Here is a 19,610-nt window from a genome sequence, read left to right as displayed (position 1 = left end):
AACTCTAGATCCCAAGCAATTTGGTTTTGTGAAAGGTAGATCATGCCTGCTCAACCTGGTTGACTTCTTTGAGTCAGTCACGAGAGCTGTGGATGAAGGTAAAGCAGTTCATACAGCCTACCTCGATCTGGCCAAGGCCTTTGACACCATTCCTCACTCAGAAATTATTGATAAACTCACCAAACTAGGCATCAACCCCTATTTCATTAGGTGGGTTGCAAACTGGCTCACAGATAGAACCCACAATGTGAAAGTAGCGGACTCCAAGTCAGACGGCCAACCAGTCAAGAGTGGAGTCCCACAGGGATCAGTCCTGGGTCCTCTCCTGTTTGGCATCTAAATCTCAAAAATCCAGGCCAACACGGAGGGACTCTGGCTGACCAAGTGCACAGACGACTGCAAGCTGGGAACCATTATTAACTCCCCAAGTGATGCAGACATCCTACAGAAAGGCCTCACTGAGACCAATGACTAGTGTCGAAACCATGGCCTTAAGCTTAATGCCAGAAAATGTGTTGTCATCCCCTTTGAGAAAAACTCAGTTCACACTAATTACCACATCGATGGGAGCCCACTGAAAGTTATAAGAGATCTGGAAATACAGGTTGACAGCAACCTCTCCTTCGACCACCACATTGCCACTGTGGTCAGAAAGTCTTTCTATGTGGCACATCTCATTACCAAGGGTTTTGCATCCAGGAAGAAAGAGGTCATCATTTCTCTCTACTCTTCCCTCATTAGACCAATCATATATATAATGCCCCGTTTGACACATACTTCACTAGACACCTGCAACAGCTGGAGAGGTCACAGAAGTACCTCACAAAGAGGCTCCTGGGCCTTAAACACACATCCTACATGGACAGACTAAAAAAAAAAAAAAAACTCCAGCTATTCTCCGTCTCATATAGTCTACTAAGAGGCGATCTCCGCTTGACTTACAAAGCCATGTCTGACCCAGCTCTGTTAAAATGCTACATCTAAAGAAATCCCAATCCCTCCACACTCCAGAGACCTCAACCTCATTACCACAATCAACAGAACATGCTGGAGGGACAGGTTCATAACCGGGAGACTGCCTATGCTTTGGAATAGACTTCCCATACATGTCAAGCAGAGCACCTCATCACTGGCCCTCTTCAAGAGAAATCTTGATGAGCCGATGGCAAATAGAAAGTTCACCCCGGGATCACTCCAGTGGTTCTCCTTAATACAGGCACTGGGAAGTAAGCTGTCCACGTATAACTATCTAGACTCACTTAATCAAGAATAGCAATACACTTTCCTAAGCATTTTCTTAAGTACGTGGAACTTTTACAGCTAACCGTTACAAGATACTATATTAACAGTTACAATAAATTTCAATACTCATTTAGAAAATAAATAACTTCAAAACACAAAAACTTAAGCAATACAAGTAGCCAGATTGATGACGCAAGCAATCGTGGGCCAAAGTCAAAATCTCGATGTCGTCATTATGAAGGGCGGACCAGATAACGTGGCTCCTGGCTCTTCAAGTCAACCTTAAGCAACCGGATGTCCCGCCTCACTATCTAACCAATTACCCCAGTTTTGCGTCCCCACATTTGCAAAGTTCTATGGGTACAAATGTCTATCTCGTCCATAACTAACGTCAAGCAACCTTTCTTCATTTCCACTGATTTTGCTAAGTTATTGAAATTAAATGTTGAAGTACTGATGCTGAGAAAACAAGGAATAGTACATGATATTGTAGAAAACACGGGTTACAATCCCCTACTTATTCCCTCGGTAGCTAATTTGGGTTACAACCAATGATGTGAACAACTGAGGGAATATTAACACAAATTACAGAGTTTCACACAGTAGCACCCATCATATAACCAAATATCATGCTTGCTTCCTTCCAACACGTAAATCATAGGCTTGCACGTTGATTGGTAAACAAAGACATCGCTCAGATTTGCTATTGGGTGTGGTTTCTGATTGTGCAGCACTTTAGGTTGTCGTAGTTCAATTACCTTTAGTCCCCCTTAGTTACAGAGAAGTGGTTGGAAGGGGTAGGAAGAAGTAGTGCTGTGCTTAGCAATCACTGCTTAGCCGCTTGGGTTGTGTTGCGGCTTAGTAACCAGCCAGTGCCATTACCAGAACCGGAAACTACCAAGGCCACCCACTTAGTTTCACTTGAGTCCAGTAGACTCCCAGTTGTCCATTCTGCAGTTGCTGCAACAGACCCCGGCCCTGCTCGGTTTCTGCCTTTCGTTCTGTGCGTCGCCGTCATCTTACCATGTCTGCGGGAGGTGATTTCGGGAATCCTCTGAGGAAATTCAAGCTGGTCTTTTTGGGCGAACAGAGCGGTGAGTTGAAAATGATTGGTTGTCATGCTTTGTTTAAGCTGATTTTTTTCTTTTGCAGATAATTTTCATTAGCAGTCTATGATTCTGGTATTTATTAGGTTTAGACTGAGCATTGCGGGTGTGTTTTCTGGACAAGTGGTCTGTCTGCGTTGGTCTGACTGTCTGGGTTGGAGAAACCTATCTATATAACGTAGATCAGCGCAGAGGATTAGCTGAGGACGTGATACCTTATAGAGTTTAGAATCAGGCGATCTTTATGTTTTTTACTTGATATGTCTAACTCTAGTCTGGTAACATTTCCACATCAACTGGTGTTTGTGAATTTGAGGGTGGGGAATTGGGCAGTATTTTACTATGCCTTCACAGAAATAGCGTAACTTACGATGTTTGCGTTAAAAACGAAACAGTACACATGGCGATAAACTGTATCTCCCTTCACTCTCGGCTTTGCTGGTTGTAAAGAGGAGAATTGATGAGCTGAGCTCCCACCACATTGTATCCTCTGCAGAGGAATTAATGGAAAATGCATTTTATCATCATTGATTTAGGTTATATGTTTGGAAGCACGAGCATTTTATTCCAAAACTCACACTGGTGGGACGTGCTTAGACTGGAGGGTGTACAACTGTGCTGGGAATTGCAATCAAAGCAGTCATTTGCCGTTCAATGTTTTTTAAACGCTTCTGATTTGTCACCCAGTCTCCCATCCGCACACACGCCGGCCAGCCATTTAGTTTTAAGTATGTAGATTTCAAAGTAGATACAGTTCTGCTACAGTTACTCTTGCAGTCTTTCGTAATTTTATTGACTTTTTTTATATACAGAACTTTTTTTTTTCACGTTTATGTTTTCATTTGTATTGTCTAGTGTAATAGTGATTTCTGTAGTTCAGATGTGCAAGGTTTGATTCCCCCAGCCTCCATTGATAAGCTGTGTAACTGAACAAGTCTCTTAACCAGACATCGCTCCCGGTATGAGTGTGAAAAAGGTCTATGATCACTGTTCTACTCCTGAAAACAAACCTAATTTGCTTCTTCCTCCGATCAAGCAACCCTAATAGCAAATTAGGTATTGTGAATATACGTGGATTTTTAGTGTTTGCTGGAAACTGCTTATGGGTTTGTCGGCAGTGGAAGACTACATGTTTATTAAAGCGAGTTCTTGTGTTTTTGATAACTTGATGCTTTATTTTTACGGTATTTAGCTGCATACCCATACCGCTGGCCTTAAAAAAAAAATTGAGGGTCAGCAGGAGGATTGCTTTCTCATTTTTTTCACAAAACAAGCTTCCTTGTATATTAGATCATACATAGTGATAGAGAATCTGTGCATTTGCTCAGTTTTGCTTATGTACCTATAAAAGATCTGACTGAGGAACATCACTAAGTGTAGTATGAGCACTGCTAAGTTTTGAAGGTCTAAATCATAGCAGTTGAGGAGATGCTCGTCAAGTTCTGTCTGCAGTTTTTTTTTGGGGGGGGGGGGGGGCTACGAGTAGATGACCATGTACTTGGTAGATATGATAGATATTTGTGAAAAACACGTGGCCTTATGAAGGCATTGGCATAAGTGTAACAGGCATTTGGAAATCCAGTCATATTCAAAACTTAAGCTTTAGATATGGTGCTGGAATATTTGCCCTCGCATCTCTTTGTTTTCTTAAAGTTACTGAATGTTTCCCATAAAGTTTGACTTGTTTTAAGAGTGGGAATACTGTAAGCTATAGAAAAATTCTGTTTGAATAACTGCAATGTGTGTTCTTGAAGATCATCTTATTCTGAAAATAAGAAAAGCGCTCCTCTTTGTTGCCCATTGCTGTCTGTTTTAATGGTGAACGTTTGAGAGATATGCTGGCATTGTAAATTTGTAGCTAATTTTAAATCCTTTACAAGATTGCCACAGCTGGATGGTACAGTTACCTGAAAAAAAGTGTCTTCAGTACTTCCTAACTGTTTAAGAAGAGAGTGAAAGAGCCTCTGTTATTACACTGTAAATGTGATTGTATACAGGGTTAATTTGTTTTTGCATGACTGACTGGTCCTGCTGCAGTGGTCTGTAATGAACAGTATCTAATGGATTATAGTTTGTAAATACTATTCTTATATATCCCAGATTAACTTTATTTTCACATACTGTATTGATTATAACATAATAAAAAATATTATTAACAAAAACTGGAATATCATATTAGAAGACAACATGTTAGTGAAAGCACTTGGTACTAAACCAAAATTTGTTTTTAGGAGGGGGATTAATTTAAAACAACTAGTGGAAAAATCTAGTCACAAATCCTCGACCTCAAAAAGTGGCATGACCAAATGTGGTATGTGCCCACAATGTAAACATATACTTCCAGGGAAACAAATTTACATTAATGGTAGAGAGTATACAATTAATGGGAAGTTCAATTGTGAAAGTAAAAATGTAGTTTACATGGCCCTTTGTGTGGAATGTTCATCATTTTACATAGGTAAGACTGAGCGTGCATTAAAGAAAAGAGTGTATGAACATCTCTATGCCATAGGTAAGAAAGATCTAAATAATGCACTAGCTAGGCACATCAATGAACATCCCACACATCATTTTGTATTTACTGTTATCCAACAAGTTAAAATTGACATCAGGGGGGGCCCATGGCAACTACACCTTGAAGAACAGGAACTATTGTGGCAAATTAGAACATTAGCCCAAATTCCGCCAGGTTTAAATGAGTATGCATCAATCAAATGTATTTTAAAACTGAGGGCACTAAGGAGATAAGGAGTATGGGCTGCTGCTTATTATAACACGTTGGCTATGAATATGGACTTGTTGTGTAATATACTGATTTTAAGTTTTTAATATATTCACATTTTACGTGTTTTCAAGTTAAAAACACATATAACAAATTTGAAATTCTATTATATTTATTAGTATATATATACAAATTGTTTTATAGTAATGCATACACAAATATGGTTGTACGGGTATAGGTAAATGTTTTTGCATACTCAAATACATGCAGATGTACATATATAAATATACATATATATATTTTTTAAACAATATTGGTTTATTTAACATTTTTATTTACATTTTATTTACAATTATTCGTAGAGGAGATTTTAATAATTAATAATAACAATTAGAGTTGTTGGTGAAAATTGATAAAATATATATAACATACAAAATATGAGCAATTGACTTCAATTGTATTTTTATGTTTATTTTTACTTAATTTATTTAAGGTATAGTTATATTGAACAACATTAGTTTTATGTTGCTTTAAATTTTAAGGCATTTAATTTATCAATTAAGAGAGTAATTTATCAATTAAGTATAATGTATTTAAGTGAAATTTTTGTGGCTGTTACATTTGTCTATGTCTGATGAAGGTTGAGGTAATACCTTGACCGAAAGCGCTTACTACAATAAAGGTCCGTGTTTGTGTATTCTGCCGTGGGAGTTACTTCTTTGTTTTTTGCCAGTTTTCGTGTTTGCAGTATTGTTTATCAAACTATTCTTATTTTTAGTTAACTAATGTAGTTGTAATATTCTATTAACTTGTTGCAGTTTTGTTTTTGCGGTGTACAAATGTCATTGTTTATCATAATGCCTTGTATTTGCTAGATTTGGAATGGGTGTAATTTGCTCAGAGTGCTGATAATTAATATGAATGATATTTCATTAAATTGTTGGAGAGGTGACTGCTCCCCCCCTTTAGTTGGCAGATGCTGACACTGAAGTTGATGGAAAACAAAGATGTGTGCATAGTGCTAGGGTTATGAAAAGGGTTACTGTCGGTGTTGGGGTTAGGGATAGGGTAAGCTTTAACATACACAAGGATAGAATGTAGTTGGGGTAGTAACACTGCTGCTAATAGTAACATTATCCTTGGTGTCACCAGTAAGAATCAAACCTGCACGGACGCTGAACTTTTTTAAGCCTTTATTTTATTATTGTGATAGACAAACATAGATTAACATGTTCATAGTTACAAACCTTATACATCGCATATTCTTCTGTACTATATAACGTTAACATAAGTTGGTTAGTTCTTGTCTTACCTTAAACCTTATTTCTCCAAAACATTTTTCTTCATGTATTGTTTTACAATTTAAAATTTTCTATGTAATTTGCTGCTATCCGTTTCTAAAGATCCTACTTCCAGTTCATTTATCTTTGTAACAATATTCTGTACTTCATATATGGTTTGGTTTAGATTTTGATTTCCATTTTCTAGTAATTGCTTTTTTGCAGCCACCCGAATTAAACTTAACAAGACCTTACTCTGTCTAGACAATTCAGATCCTGTGTCCCAGCTTAAAAAAAAAAGTAATTTTCTTAATTACCCCCATTTGCTCATCCAGTATTTCTGACAGAGTACTCTGCAGGGAATTTTTAGTCTGCCAACTCATTACACTTTCAGAACATGCTACCAGTTACCTCATTCTTTCCCCTATCACACCTTCAACATTTGCTAACTTTCTGAGGCAAATGTTCTTTGGAGTCTGTTGGGGGTATAAATGGGGGATAAAAATACATATGTAAACATTTCCAAGCAAAAATCCTAAATCTTCTGGATTTGTTGCATATTTGGCTGCCCTACATATGTCCTCCTATTGTTCCTTTGTTAATTGCTTATCCAACCTCTCCTCAGTCGTTTCGAAATTACTGATTGATTCCTATAGTTATTCAGTATGTGCCCTACTAATTGCCCCTCTTAACAGCAGCTTCTGTTCTAGATTTATGTAAAAGCTCTACCAGTGCAGGTCTTTCTCAGGTTTATCATATCCCTTTCTCTTTGCCTATACTCAGAATATCAATTCCTGACCGTGAAGGCAGTCTCTTGCCTGCAGTCCAGATATCTTTTTTCCATCTTCCCATTCTGTTAACCTTTCTCTTTGTAATCGTTTGTTGTGAATACCTTTGTTCCTTCGCCAGCTTCCTCCAGTCAATTCCAGCCCCCCTCTTGCCCATTCTTTGTACCTCTAATTGCAGTCATCCCTGTAAGCAAAATATCTTTTTCTCCATTCCTTTGTAGTTTATTAGAATACTTTTGGTTAGTTATTAGAATACTTTATGAATGTAACAGTCTGCATGGCTGCTACATCTAAATTCATTTTTTTTTTCTTATTTCTTCTGTTTCTCCCTGCTTCATTTTCGTGTGTTATGTATAAGACCCTTAACTGCTTAGCTGTAAAATTCCTTCAAATTAGGTAATTCTAAACGGAGTTCTCTGAGAAAGATGAACTTGTCCCACTTTACTCCTTCCCTTTTCCCTTTCCAAATACAATCTTTGAACTCTCTATTCATTACTATCCACAGCTTCTGCTCTGGTTCCCTGTGTACAAGACTAAAGGGACTTAAAACATTTTTACTGCTTGTATCTTGCTATCCATGACCATATACAACAGCTTCCATTTTCTCAGTCCTTATATTATCTTTTGTTTAATTTTTTCCTACATATCCTTGGTTGCTATAACCTAATCCTTTTTAACCCGTACTCCTAAATGTGTGGATGTGATAAAATTGAGTTGATGTTGTCAATTAATGTGTTTGGTACATAGTTTACTGTTATAGACTTGTATCTTCATTAATTTTATATCCTGAAAAAAAACTTGAAAGTATGTCTGTTCCATGTCACTAAGATGCCATTTTCTGGTTTTTATCAGGTTACAAAATATTGTCTGCAAATAAAGCTACCTTTTCTTGATTACTGTACCAATTTTATTCCTGAATTTGAGTCCCTTATTTTTTTGCTAATAGTTCTAAATCTAGCTCGCTTAACAAATTGGGAAAGGGGATACCCTGCCTTGTTTCTCTGTTCAGATGCAATCTATCAAAGAAGAACCCTTGCACTTCAATTTTTTTTCCTCTCTCTGAGCCCTTGTATATCCTCCTCATTGACCATATTATATCTGTTATTGCAAATGTTTCCCTTGCCCTACTCGCAAAATCCCATCTTACTCTGAATGTTGTCTCTGCTTCAAGACCTACCAACAATAGTGGTATTTTCTTGCATTCTGTTTCTCTCTGGGTCGTCGTCTATTCTATTAATGTTGTCAAAATGTTTGCCTCCCCTCCACAAAACCACAATGATCCATATCTCTCAATTTTGGCAATGCTGGTTTTGCTATTTTCTTAGCCGTTATAGACGTTATCACTTTATAATCCTGGTTTAAATTTGAAGTAGACCTATGTGAAGCTGGATCTGATGGATCTTTAGGTATTACAGCCACCACATCTTTTTTTTTTTCCAGGATGTTAGTGCTAACCTCCCTCCTTTACTGACACTGAACCTTGGTCCAGACTTGTGCACACACACATGCGTGCGCACACACGTGTGGAATACAGAAATTTGCCCCCCGTCCAGTGGTGGTGCTCTGTATTCAACATTCTGAAGTCCTATAGTCAGTGTTTGATTTACTGACGGGCACTTTCTTCCAGAATTTGTACAGTTTTGAATGTGTCTACAAATGGCTCAGTGTTACTTGACAGTTAAGTGAATTCATAGGCTATGCCCAATATATTCTTAGTGTTACCCGTATTAAAAGTGGTGAAATGCTCCTTTTCATCACAGACTGTCACTAAATTCACATCATATAGTGAAACATATCCATAAGACACAAATATACACTTCTGAATTATGTTTATTTACGTTTGCTTACTGGGATAGTCTACTGGACAGTGCCACCTTTCAGTGGAGGACCAGGAAGAGAAGTATTGTAAGAATTTTTACCACAGCTACTGTAATTGATGAAAATATCCCTTAACAGGTGTCCTGTCTGATTAACAATAAATTGTATAAGTAAAAGATTTTGACCATATGGACAAGTTTTTATATATACTACACACACATACACACACACACACACACACGCACTGCAGTTAGTCCAAGGTAAATGTTATGCAGTTTTAACAATGTCAAAGAATTCAACAAATTGTATTAAAAAATGGAAATAAATGTTTTGCAGAATACTGTTAATTGAATAGGGTAGACAATTCTTTTAACACATTCAACCCAGACACAAACTGCAGCAGCTAACAATTTTTGAATACAAAGAATTTAATTCATATTTTGACAAATGATCATCTTGGAATCAAACAAAACAAAAAGTGAGAACACAGCATAGGGACTGCATCCTGCATGCTAACACTGCATAGCAAGCACCCTCCCCTGAGATGAAGTGCACTTAACACATGATTGAGAGGATCCACTTCCACCCCCATCCCTTTCAGAAGTACAGTGAATATCTAAAACCTGCTGTACAAGCCGTAAATGTAATTATCTTCTTCATCCTCCATGCTAAGGTTAATGGTGACCAGTTTCCAACATGACCGTTTTTCTGTAAAATTTAAAAGTTGTAACTTTGGTTTTATGTTGAGAAGCATTGAAGTAGTTCCTTGTTAAAAAGCGTTGTGGTCCAGTCCATTTAGTTGAGTTGGTTGCCTTCCTAATTGAGTTGGTATGACCAACTGTGGGGGTGTGCATTGGCAGAAGGTGATGGGCAAGGTGTGCCTCCAGGGAGGGTTCCAAGTAACACTTAACAGCTGGGGTCTGTTGAGTGGCTTGTGAGTGAAAGGGATATAGTTTGAGATGTTCCTCTTTCCCTACTTTCATTTTAGCTTTCTGGTCTGTTTCTTCACAGTAAAATCTTAATGTTACTGTCTGCTGAACATAATCCTCCTCCTAGTATCTCAAAGACATGACAAAATTGTGAGGAGTATTGTGTTGTACTACACTTGCTGTTTAACTTTTTTCTTTTTAAGTCATGCGAAACACATTAAAAATTTATGATCTTTTAGGGCTAAAGAAAATCATTCGAGTATGTTCTTGCATTGCTAAATCCATATATTTTTAATAATATCATGTATAGTTGTTTTGGGCCCTGTGGATCTGTTTTCAGTCTCTTCATTGTTCAAAGTAATGAAGCCAAGTGTAGCAGAATACATATTTAACAGTTCTGTATGGACTCCTTATACAAAATGATGACAGAGGAGGGTAACTGTTGATGTATTTTTTATTGTTCTTTGTGACAAGTGCATTAATTGCATTGGCAAAGTTCTTCCAAATGTTAATGCTTTGGGCCTGATTTCAAAAGACTGGGCAGCAAGTTTGACAGAGACTAGTCATACTTCCATGTATAGACTGGTTAGGAGAAAGGAAGCGCGTTACTGTAGTGAAGATTTGCATGTGAGCACTGCTCCACCCCACAGAGAATAGATGTGATTTCAAAGAAAAAAAAATGGTGCGGCTGAACCCTTTGCACTTCCTGTTCATCGAATTGTCTGTCACCATGAACCTGCTTGTGTAGGGGAACAGGGCAGCCAAGTGAGTAGAAGCAATACATAGAAACATCTGTTTTGTAGGTGTGGTTTAGTGCTCTGCCTGCTTGTGTCTGTATTTTTCCAGTGTCTGCTGTTCAAAGTATGAAGTATTGTGTGCAACATTTGTCAGAGTGGAAAAACTGGAGAGAAGTGATGTGTCAAACCAAGCTTACAGAGTAGTGGTGCCATCGTCATCAGAGAAGACTTAGTGGTGTAGTAACATCCTGGGACTTAAAAATCAGACTCTGCACATAGACATACAACACAAGCTATGTCATTCTAATCATGTTGTATAATTGGAGACCAGAGGGAGAGGCTTGTGAACAGCATTTGTGGTGCTAGGGGGAAAACTTAATTACTGTTTGCTAATCATGGAAGTGGAGTGATCCCAGAGGGACCCATTTTAGCCACCATCAGAGAAGAAGACATTGAACAGAGGAAACATGACATGCCTTCCTTTTCCATCCTAAAACAGTACTGTTACTGTTACACCGTGTGCTCATTCTGACAGTATGGTGTTGAGAGGTTTGGTTTTTATCACATGAATATAGACAGAGATGGTGCCTACCTGTGTGGATTAGGTGACAGGTAGGGAGAAAACACTAACTTGTTACAAACTGTATCCAAAAGTAAAAACTGCTTTGAGCACTGTGGGGTAGCTTCTGTGCAATTCATGAAGTTTGCCACCTTTGTAGGTTTCCTTTTTAACATTGTGCAGGTTAAGGGTGACTTCCATCAAGGCACAACTAACATTTCTAGTGTTATGTCAGTTTTATATTTGCCTTAATGTTCTGGGCAGCATGTACTAAATACTAATTCTATTGGAATGGGGGAGTAGTTTTATTCTTGACTGTGTGTGGTTTCACTCTCCCATCTGTGTACTCCATATAGGGAAGTCACAGGTCTTTATGTACAATGTAGCCAGCTGCTAGGTGTAGGGTATTTACTTGCCCTGAGCATAAATTGGTTTGGAATCTGGTCCCATGTACTCGAGCTAATTGCCTTTTGAATGCACTTTTATTGTAGCAGATGTACTTGTGTGTTTATACATCTTAAGTGTTCTCTAATATCTTTTAGTTGAATTCTTGGTAGTACCTTTAAAAAGCTGGAAGAACTTGGTAACTGTAATGGAGTGAAGCTTGTCTGAATGATTGATTGTAGCAGTAGCATTTGTAAATTTAAGGTCTCCAAAAAAATATGTAGTTTTAAAAAGAAGTTATGTAGATACTATAACGTTCCATGTTTGTAGTCCATCTTGCCTACATTCTTGCTGGATGGGATTGCGAGCCGATATTCGGCTCTGACTCTGCCAATACTAAAGCACGAGAGCTTTTACTAGCTCGAGGCTAGCCCCATCCCATGGTGCCTCACGGTAATTCCCCAGATCTACTTTGCAAGAAAGCAATAAGTACCTATTGGGTAAGAAATATCAGAGCTGCATATATACAGACAAGAGGATTTTGAAATGTAATCCATGCCAGGTGGGCAACAAAAGAGAACCAGGTCAGACAGCACCAGTATAGTCCACCAGATCCCCCCCCCCCCCCCCAGTAACAGGAAGTGACTCAAGAATGTAGGAGAGATGGGACTACAAACATGGAACAATATGGTAAGTACATAACTTCTTTATGTAGTCCGATCTTGCCATAATTCTTGCTGGATGGGACAGCGTCCCTATCACCTGTATCCCGGGTGGCTCAAGCGAAGAGACTCTTCAGCACAGTGGACCCAAAGGAAGACCTGTCCCGGGAGGCCAAATCAGTTTGTAATGTGACAAAAGTATGTGGTCTTGCCCAGGTAGCTGCTGCCCAAATAGTATCTATTGGGAGCCTAGATTTAAAGGCGCATAAAGCAGATATAGTAGAATGGCCTTTGACTTTGATGGGTAATTGTTTGTTTGCCAGCTGACCTGATAAGCAAAGGAAATGCAATCCGAAAGACATTTTGAAAGAGTAACCTTGGAAACAGGCAAGCCCTTCTTGTCAGAAAAGGAAGTAAATAATTGATCTGATTTTCTGAATTCTTTAGTTCTGTGTAAATAAAATCCTGAGAATTCTGTGAAACATCTAACTGGTGTGGTCTATACTCAGATTTATTAGTGGTTTGGAAAAAAACACGGGTAGCTCAATAGTAGTGTTCAGATTGTGCTCTGAGCATACCTTGGGGAAGAAAGGAAGGGTTTGTCTAGAGACTATCCTTGTGAAAAATAATGTAAGGAGGTCAAATAGTAAGAGCATGCAGTTCTGAGACTCTCCTAGCAGATGTTATGGCTACTAAGAATAGTGTTTTCCACGACAACAATTTTAGGTCTGATGAAGAGGATGGCTCAAAGGGTGCAGACATCAAAGATGAGAGGACTAAGTTTAAGTCCCAGGGATCTAATGGCTGTTTGATTGGAGGCCTGAGAAGAACAACTCCTTTTTAAGAAGGTTTTAAACAAGGAGTGTTGCATGATTGGATTTCCCATGAAACCAAATTGGAAATGGCAGCTAAATGAACTTTAACTGTAGTGGCTGCAGCTCCTTCATGAAAAATTGACACTAGGAAGGATAGGATAGATTCTATAGGAGCCATATATGGATCTAAGCCCTGGTTCATAGCCCAAATCGAAAACCTTTTTCCATTTGCTGGAGTATAGTTTGAGTGGAAGGTTTATGGGATGAAATTAGAATGTGTTTGACAGAACTAGAGCAGCCATGCTGTCAATGTGAGGGTGTGGCTGGTGGGGTGGAACTGTCCCGATTTTGATGAATCAGGAGGTCTGCAGATGGGTCTAGAATCCATGGTTCCTCCAAAAGGTTAGGGCCACAGGAAAGGAAACCAAACTTTGTCGAGGCCAGTAAGGAGCAATGAGGATCAGGGAACTCAACTGTTTTGCTTTCTGTATTGCCTTCGGGGTGAGAGGGAAAGGCATAAAGAAGACCCCGGGGGCCAATCGTGGACTAGAAGATTCCTGGGTGACATCCCCGGATGGCGAATATGACACAGCAAGGCTGGCCCCATCTGTGTGTAAAAAAAAAAAAAAAAAAAAAAAAAAAAAACCCTCTTGCGCAACTTTTGGATTCAGGGACAACTCGTGAGGCATCAGAATTGCTGGGCTGAATTTGTCTGCTATTATGTTGGATTTCCCTGGGATGTGCGTTGCTATCAGGAAGCGTCGCGTATCCATTGCCCATTTCCAAACTCTTTAAGGCCTCTCTGCAAAGCAGGTAAGATTTGGTTCCCCCTTGCTTGTTTATGTACCACACAACAGACATGTCTGACTGTATTGCAATTGTCCCGATGGGAACGGAGCTGTGAAGTGCTTGCAACGTATACAGTACAACATTGATGTGCAAGTGGTTCTCGTGGTTCTGCCAAGTACCTTGGACTGTCATTCCCAGATAATGCCCACCCCACCCTATCTGGGAAGCATCCGTGGTCAAAACTGCTTTCTCTTGGGGAGGAACAAGTGGACGACCTAGGAGAAGTTGTTCTGTGTGCAGTCAGATCCTTCTTGCAGGTGTTTGTTATAAAAATCTGATGAGACAGTGGAAGGTCTTGCATCGACCATTGGGCAAATAGCCACTGACCATTAGGCAAATAGCCACTGAAGTGTCCTCATTTGTAGATGAGCAAGAGGAACTAATAGGATGGAGGAAGCCGTAGTCCCAGGGGCTTGAAGGACTACTCTGGCCTGAAATATTTGTTTAGCAAGGATCTGACTTGATTGCATAGAGACTCTACTCTTTCTGGTGTTAGTCTTGCTGACATGGTGGTTGTGTACATTTCTGAGCCTAAGTATACAATGTGCTGCGAAGGAGATGAGGCTGCCTTTTTTTTTTTTTTAAGTTGACACTGTCTAGACTGGCGCACAAGGGTAGTCTCGTCCCTGGTTCTGATGAATTGATGCTTGGTGGTAGCAGTGAGGAGCCAGTTGTCTAGGTATGGAAACACCTGGAATCCTTGACGTCTCGGGTGAGCCAAAACCACTGCCGTGCATTTGGTGAACACTCTGGGGGCTGTAGTGAGAACTAAGTTCAGTGTTCTGAACTGAAAAGGACTCGCTCCCATCTGGAAGCGCAAGTGTCTCCTGGAGTGCCTGTCCATTTTGATGTGGTAGTGTTCGTCCTGGAGATTGAGCACATCCAGTTCTTTCCCGGTTTTTTTTTATTTTTTTTTTTTTTTTTACGGGAAATATCGACTGCAGAGTGACCATTCGGAACATACTTGTTGAGCCTGCTGAGATCTAGGATTGATCTCCCGTCCCCTTTTTCAGAACTAAAAAGAATAGAGGAAGTTCTGGATCCTACTTGCTTTGTGGGGACCTCGTGGATGACTCCATTTTTTTTTTTTTTTTTTTTGCAGCAACGAGATGACCTCTGATGTTGCATGGTCTAGTTGGATGGGTGGTATGTCTGGTAGAGACCGGTTTGTTGGGGGTTCAAAAACAAAGGGGATCAGATAACCTCTGGATATTATGGTGTGTGTATCCAACGATCTTGTGAGATGGTTAGCCAGGTGCTTGGGTACAGTGACAGACGACCCCTGACTGCCTCCAGAGACGGACAGTCGGGCAATCCCTCAGGGGCGATGGAAGGGACGATCTGAGAAAGTTTCTCTGTCTCCCTGATGTTGCGGACCTCCTCTGCTGCAAGGGCAGCGTCTTCCATTATATCCTGTGCCTCTGGGGGAGGGTTGACCTTGTGCCTGAGGGAAACCTTTTTGGGATTTACTGAACCACATTTTCCCTGCTGTATTACTCTTGGGATAGGGTCTAGACAGGAGAGAGAAACTGACTCCGGCAGATAAGGTTTTCCCTTCCTGCTCACACCTAATCAAAGTCTCTTTCACTTGGGGTCCAAAAAGAGATGAACCATTAAAGGGGGACATTAGTGAAGGAAGACTTGAAGGACTCCGTGAAATTATAAAGATGCATCCAAGAATGTCTCCTGAGGGATTCCTGCTGTGGCTGCCCTATTCGGTCCATCTGCCGCATATGATACCAGCCTCATGGAGGAGTTGGCAATGGATGTAAGGGTGGAGAGCTGCACAAAAACCTTATCTATGGAACCCGGGAGCTACTGAACCCTGGGGGTTATCTTCTAACTCTTTCAGGAGATCCCTCTGAAGACGAGTAAAATGGGTAAGGTAATTCAGCGATCTTGGTGTAAATGCCACTGAAGGAAAGGTACGCTTCCCATACCTATCCATTGTCTTGGACTCCTTGTTGGGAGGATGGATATTAGAAGATGTTTCGGATAACTCCTTCTTGGTGACCACTGCTACCACTATAGCATCAACGGGAACTCCTTTACTAAGAAAAGTCTTGTCCTCATGTGCTGTCCTAAACTTAGTTGGCCTCCTCTGGAACGGACTCCACTGAGTATAGGGAGGTCCAGGCTTTCCACAATATGACCCCTAAGAGTTGGTCATAAGGCGGTGTCACCCAGGAGATGGAAGGTCTGGAACCAAAAGCCTCCAATATACACTGATTCATCCTCAGTAGGGTTAGAGGTCTTGGATGTCAGAGAAGGAGACCTCCTCAGAGGGGGATCTAGGGGACCCTTCTGATTCCTCTAAATGAGTGTCTAACGTGACAGACTCGTGTGAGTATACATGCTTCCTCTTACACAGCCTCTTCCAAGGGAGCTCTCCAGTGGGATAATCTGGGGAGGTCTCGGAAGAGAGGGCACCTCCAATGGTTCCCTACGCTGTGGGGGTGGCAGGGGGGGAAGGGTTTGCTGCCTGCTGCTGGTGGGACACTGGTTCCAAAGGTATGGCTTTTGTAGAGGACAAAGCCTTCTCTATAGCTTCAAAAGCCTTTCCCTTTCGCTCAGAGGGAATGGATGGTTGGCTCTTGGCAAGGGGGAATGGCTCCGAAGCAGAAGTGGGAACAGAGCAGAGTTGAGCCGAGGCTCTGAGGGAGAGGGTTGGTTCTGACAAGAAACCAGGGTGACTGTCCCCCTCAGAGTCGACTCGAGAGCGTCTCCTCCCAGATCCCTCTGCTCCAGACTGAGCCATCGATGATAGAGTAATTGGCTCCGAGGAAGGGGGTTTATTCCCAGAGCCAGGTCCAAGACAGAAGAACCTGCAGTAATAGGCTCCGAGAGTGAAGCAGTCGGAGGAACCGTGGCAGGTAAGGGGGTTGGCTCTGAAGCCTTTGGAGTCCGGAGGGGCTGATTTTTCTTTCTTGCCAGAGCTGGATCTGAAAGCAATCTCTTCACCCGCTCAATGTCCAGTAAAATTTTCGGTACCTCTGCACAGAGGAGACCGGCACTGATATGGACGAAACTAAATCTGAGCCAGAACCTCTTGGCTCCGACACTTTGGTCTTTTTTTCATCTGCTCTGAAGCTGGGGCTGAGGATTTTCTCCTAAAAGATTTAGGAGCTACCTGACAAAGTTCCAGCTGTTCCTGGAAGGAACTGTGGTCATAAGACTCCTATCAGTAAGTTTTCTCTTCCTGTCATTTAAGACCCTGGTACTAAATGCATGGCAAAAAGTGCAGGGCTCCTGCAAATGGGCTTCACCTAGACAGTACATGCAACTGGTGTGACTGTAAGAGACACTTTCTGTGAACATCTGTCACACTTCTTAAACCCCGAAGGGTGGTGATCCTTATTCTCTCTATCCTTATCTTTAGATATTCTAACTATAAGGTATAGACTAGATAGATAAACAACAAGAACAGCAATACTATACTAACTACAGACAAAGTAGTACAGAAGAAAGAAGTATACAACTCTTATTTTATTATTATATATATTTTTAACGCACACACACAGGGAGGAAAAGCCCTCTAACTTAAACGGGCTGTACAGTCCTTGGAAGAATAGGGGCTCAAACTCTGTTACATGAGACAAATATTATAAAAGTATGTAAAGGATAGAAAAAAGTCAGGAAAAAAGACTGAATTTAGTAAATAAAATTTTACTTGGCCAACTATCCAGTAAGACACCACCTCGAAGCATTTGTGGCAAATGAGATCTGGGTAATTGCTGTAAGGCACCATGGGATGGGGGCTAGCCTCGAGCCAGTAAAAGCACTTGCTTTAGTATCGGTAAGGGTCTGAGCCGAATATCTGCTCCAAACCCATCCAGCAAGAATTACGGCGAGATAGGACTATATAACCTTATAATGCTGCAGTCTTGAGAGAATTTTATGTACATGGTGTCTGGAATTTCTGTGTGTTTTTTTCTGAGAAGTGTGGGTAGTACTTGATTTGCAGTTTTTGCATCAGTGTAGCTAGAGTACATTTAGCTTGAAGGTTAATACTGAGCTTTAAAAGAGATGATCCATTGTAGTCATTTTTTTGGGAGGAGTTCATTACTTTATCGCTTTTGGGGTCTGTGTTTTTTTCCATTGAGTTGGCAACTGGTAGATTATCGTTTATGCTAAGAATTAGGATGCAGTTTCTTGGATTATGTATTTGGTGGAAAAGGTGGTGTAGTAATTTTGTTAGAACTTGGACCCTTCTTTAGGAGGATGCGTTTTGAGTGACACGAATGTTTGTCTATAATCTTGGTTATTGAATTTGTAGGCTGTTCCACTGGACACGCTGGTTCTGCAGGTTGGTGGGTTGAAAGGGTGGGGTGTTTCATGTATCTAGTTTCATGGCTTTATGTTTTAACCATATTTGTAGATCAGTGAATGTTTGCTATCTGTAAGATGGGCTAGTTTTAGGGAAAAATAGTGGTTTTAATTTACTTCAATTTTGTTTTTGAACAGTATGCTAGATATGTTATAAAAATGTTTAATATAGGTTATTCATTCTTGGAAAAGACATTGTATGCCCAAGCATTGAGCCCTGAGTGATGTACATTGGATTTTGGGAATAGATGACATATTTAAAGATCCCATTGAAAGTACTGTTTGGAAGGACTGTTGGAATTAATTGCATGTTAGCCTGTATAGACCTGTAAAGTTTGGTGAATTGTACCCAATGGGTTTTATCAAAGACCTTTTACTAGATTGTTGTTTGGTTACTTATCCATAACTTATTTGCACGTTTTTCTTCCTGGAATGCCCACAAGTCATGCTTGCGGTCAGTATTAAAAATAAATAATATTAAAAAAAAAAAGCCATTTTAAGTTTACTGTGAAAGCACTCCTTCCATAAACCTAAAAGTGTAACCTAATCCCTAAAACATACTTCAAAATGTAGTGAAGTAGTACTTGTATGGTTGCTTTTTAAAATCTGAACAATGTCCTTTGCACACTTATGTTATGCATGACTCTCATTTTGCATCAGAAGTTGCATGCACACTGTTCTCTTTCTTGGCATAACTTGCTGTTGTACTATTTCTACACAGCTTCTTGCTGCATGCTGCAGGCAGCCATGGCCCATGCATAACTAAACATTAGAAGTAAAACAAAACTTGTGTTGGCATGTAGTAATTTTATAATAGTACACTTCTAGTAGGCAATCTGCATATATTGCATATCTTCTTCTTCTTTTAAATTCAAGTGATAAATCATTCAGGCAGCATACCATAGTGTACCTTCTAGACATGGAGCAGGATTCATGAACACTGTCTGTTGGAGTGGTGTAGCAAAACGCTGAGTGAGTGTTATACCGTGGTGTAAGACCTTGTCCATAGTCTTGTCCTATTGTGTACTAGTATTCTTTGCATGGAACACAGATGCAAATGACTCCTCCACAAATACCTCTGTATATGATAGAGCCAGATATAGTGCCTGTAGCTAGTGTGGTACATCTGCCTGCACTGATCCCCCTCCCCTGCTGCTGTGTTGCTCAGCGTACTGAGCTAAGCAACATTAGTCAGGCACTCAAACAAATGCATGATGATAATGGTAAAAAGGAAAACCAAATCTATTTTCAGGGTAGGAAAAATGCTGCAGGCAGTTTAGGTTTTATGGTAAATATCCTGGCTGTGCCATAATACCCGAGGAAAAGGCTCATTAAATTGCTGTATGATGTTGGGACCAAATACTGAACAAGGTACATCAGATAAGATGCTTTA

At 40.2% G+C, this 19,610-nt stretch overlaps 1 protein-coding gene across 1 annotated transcript in view; it reads left to right on the top strand.

Moving 5' to 3' along the window:
• Positions 1-1,957: 1,957 nt before the first annotated feature.
• Positions 1,958-19,610, top strand: part of RAB6A (RAB6A, member RAS oncogene family) — a gene marked incomplete in the record, with an annotated part of 497,596 nt that continues 479,943 nt past the window's right edge. The window contains 1 exon segment of the mRNA XM_044072212.1: positions 1,958-2,336. Coding sequence (XP_043928147.1) covers positions 2,267-2,336 — 70 coding nt within the window.

This window comes from Protopterus annectens, chromosome 5.part0, assembly GCF_019279795.1.
Source record: "Protopterus annectens isolate FY-2018-M chromosome 5.part0, PAN1.0, whole genome shotgun sequence".
NCBI classification, from domain to species: Eukaryota; Metazoa; Chordata; order Ceratodontiformes; family Protopteridae; genus Protopterus; species Protopterus annectens.
Note: the sequence above shows the minus strand (reverse complement) of the source record. Positions and strands in the feature narration are given on the sequence as shown.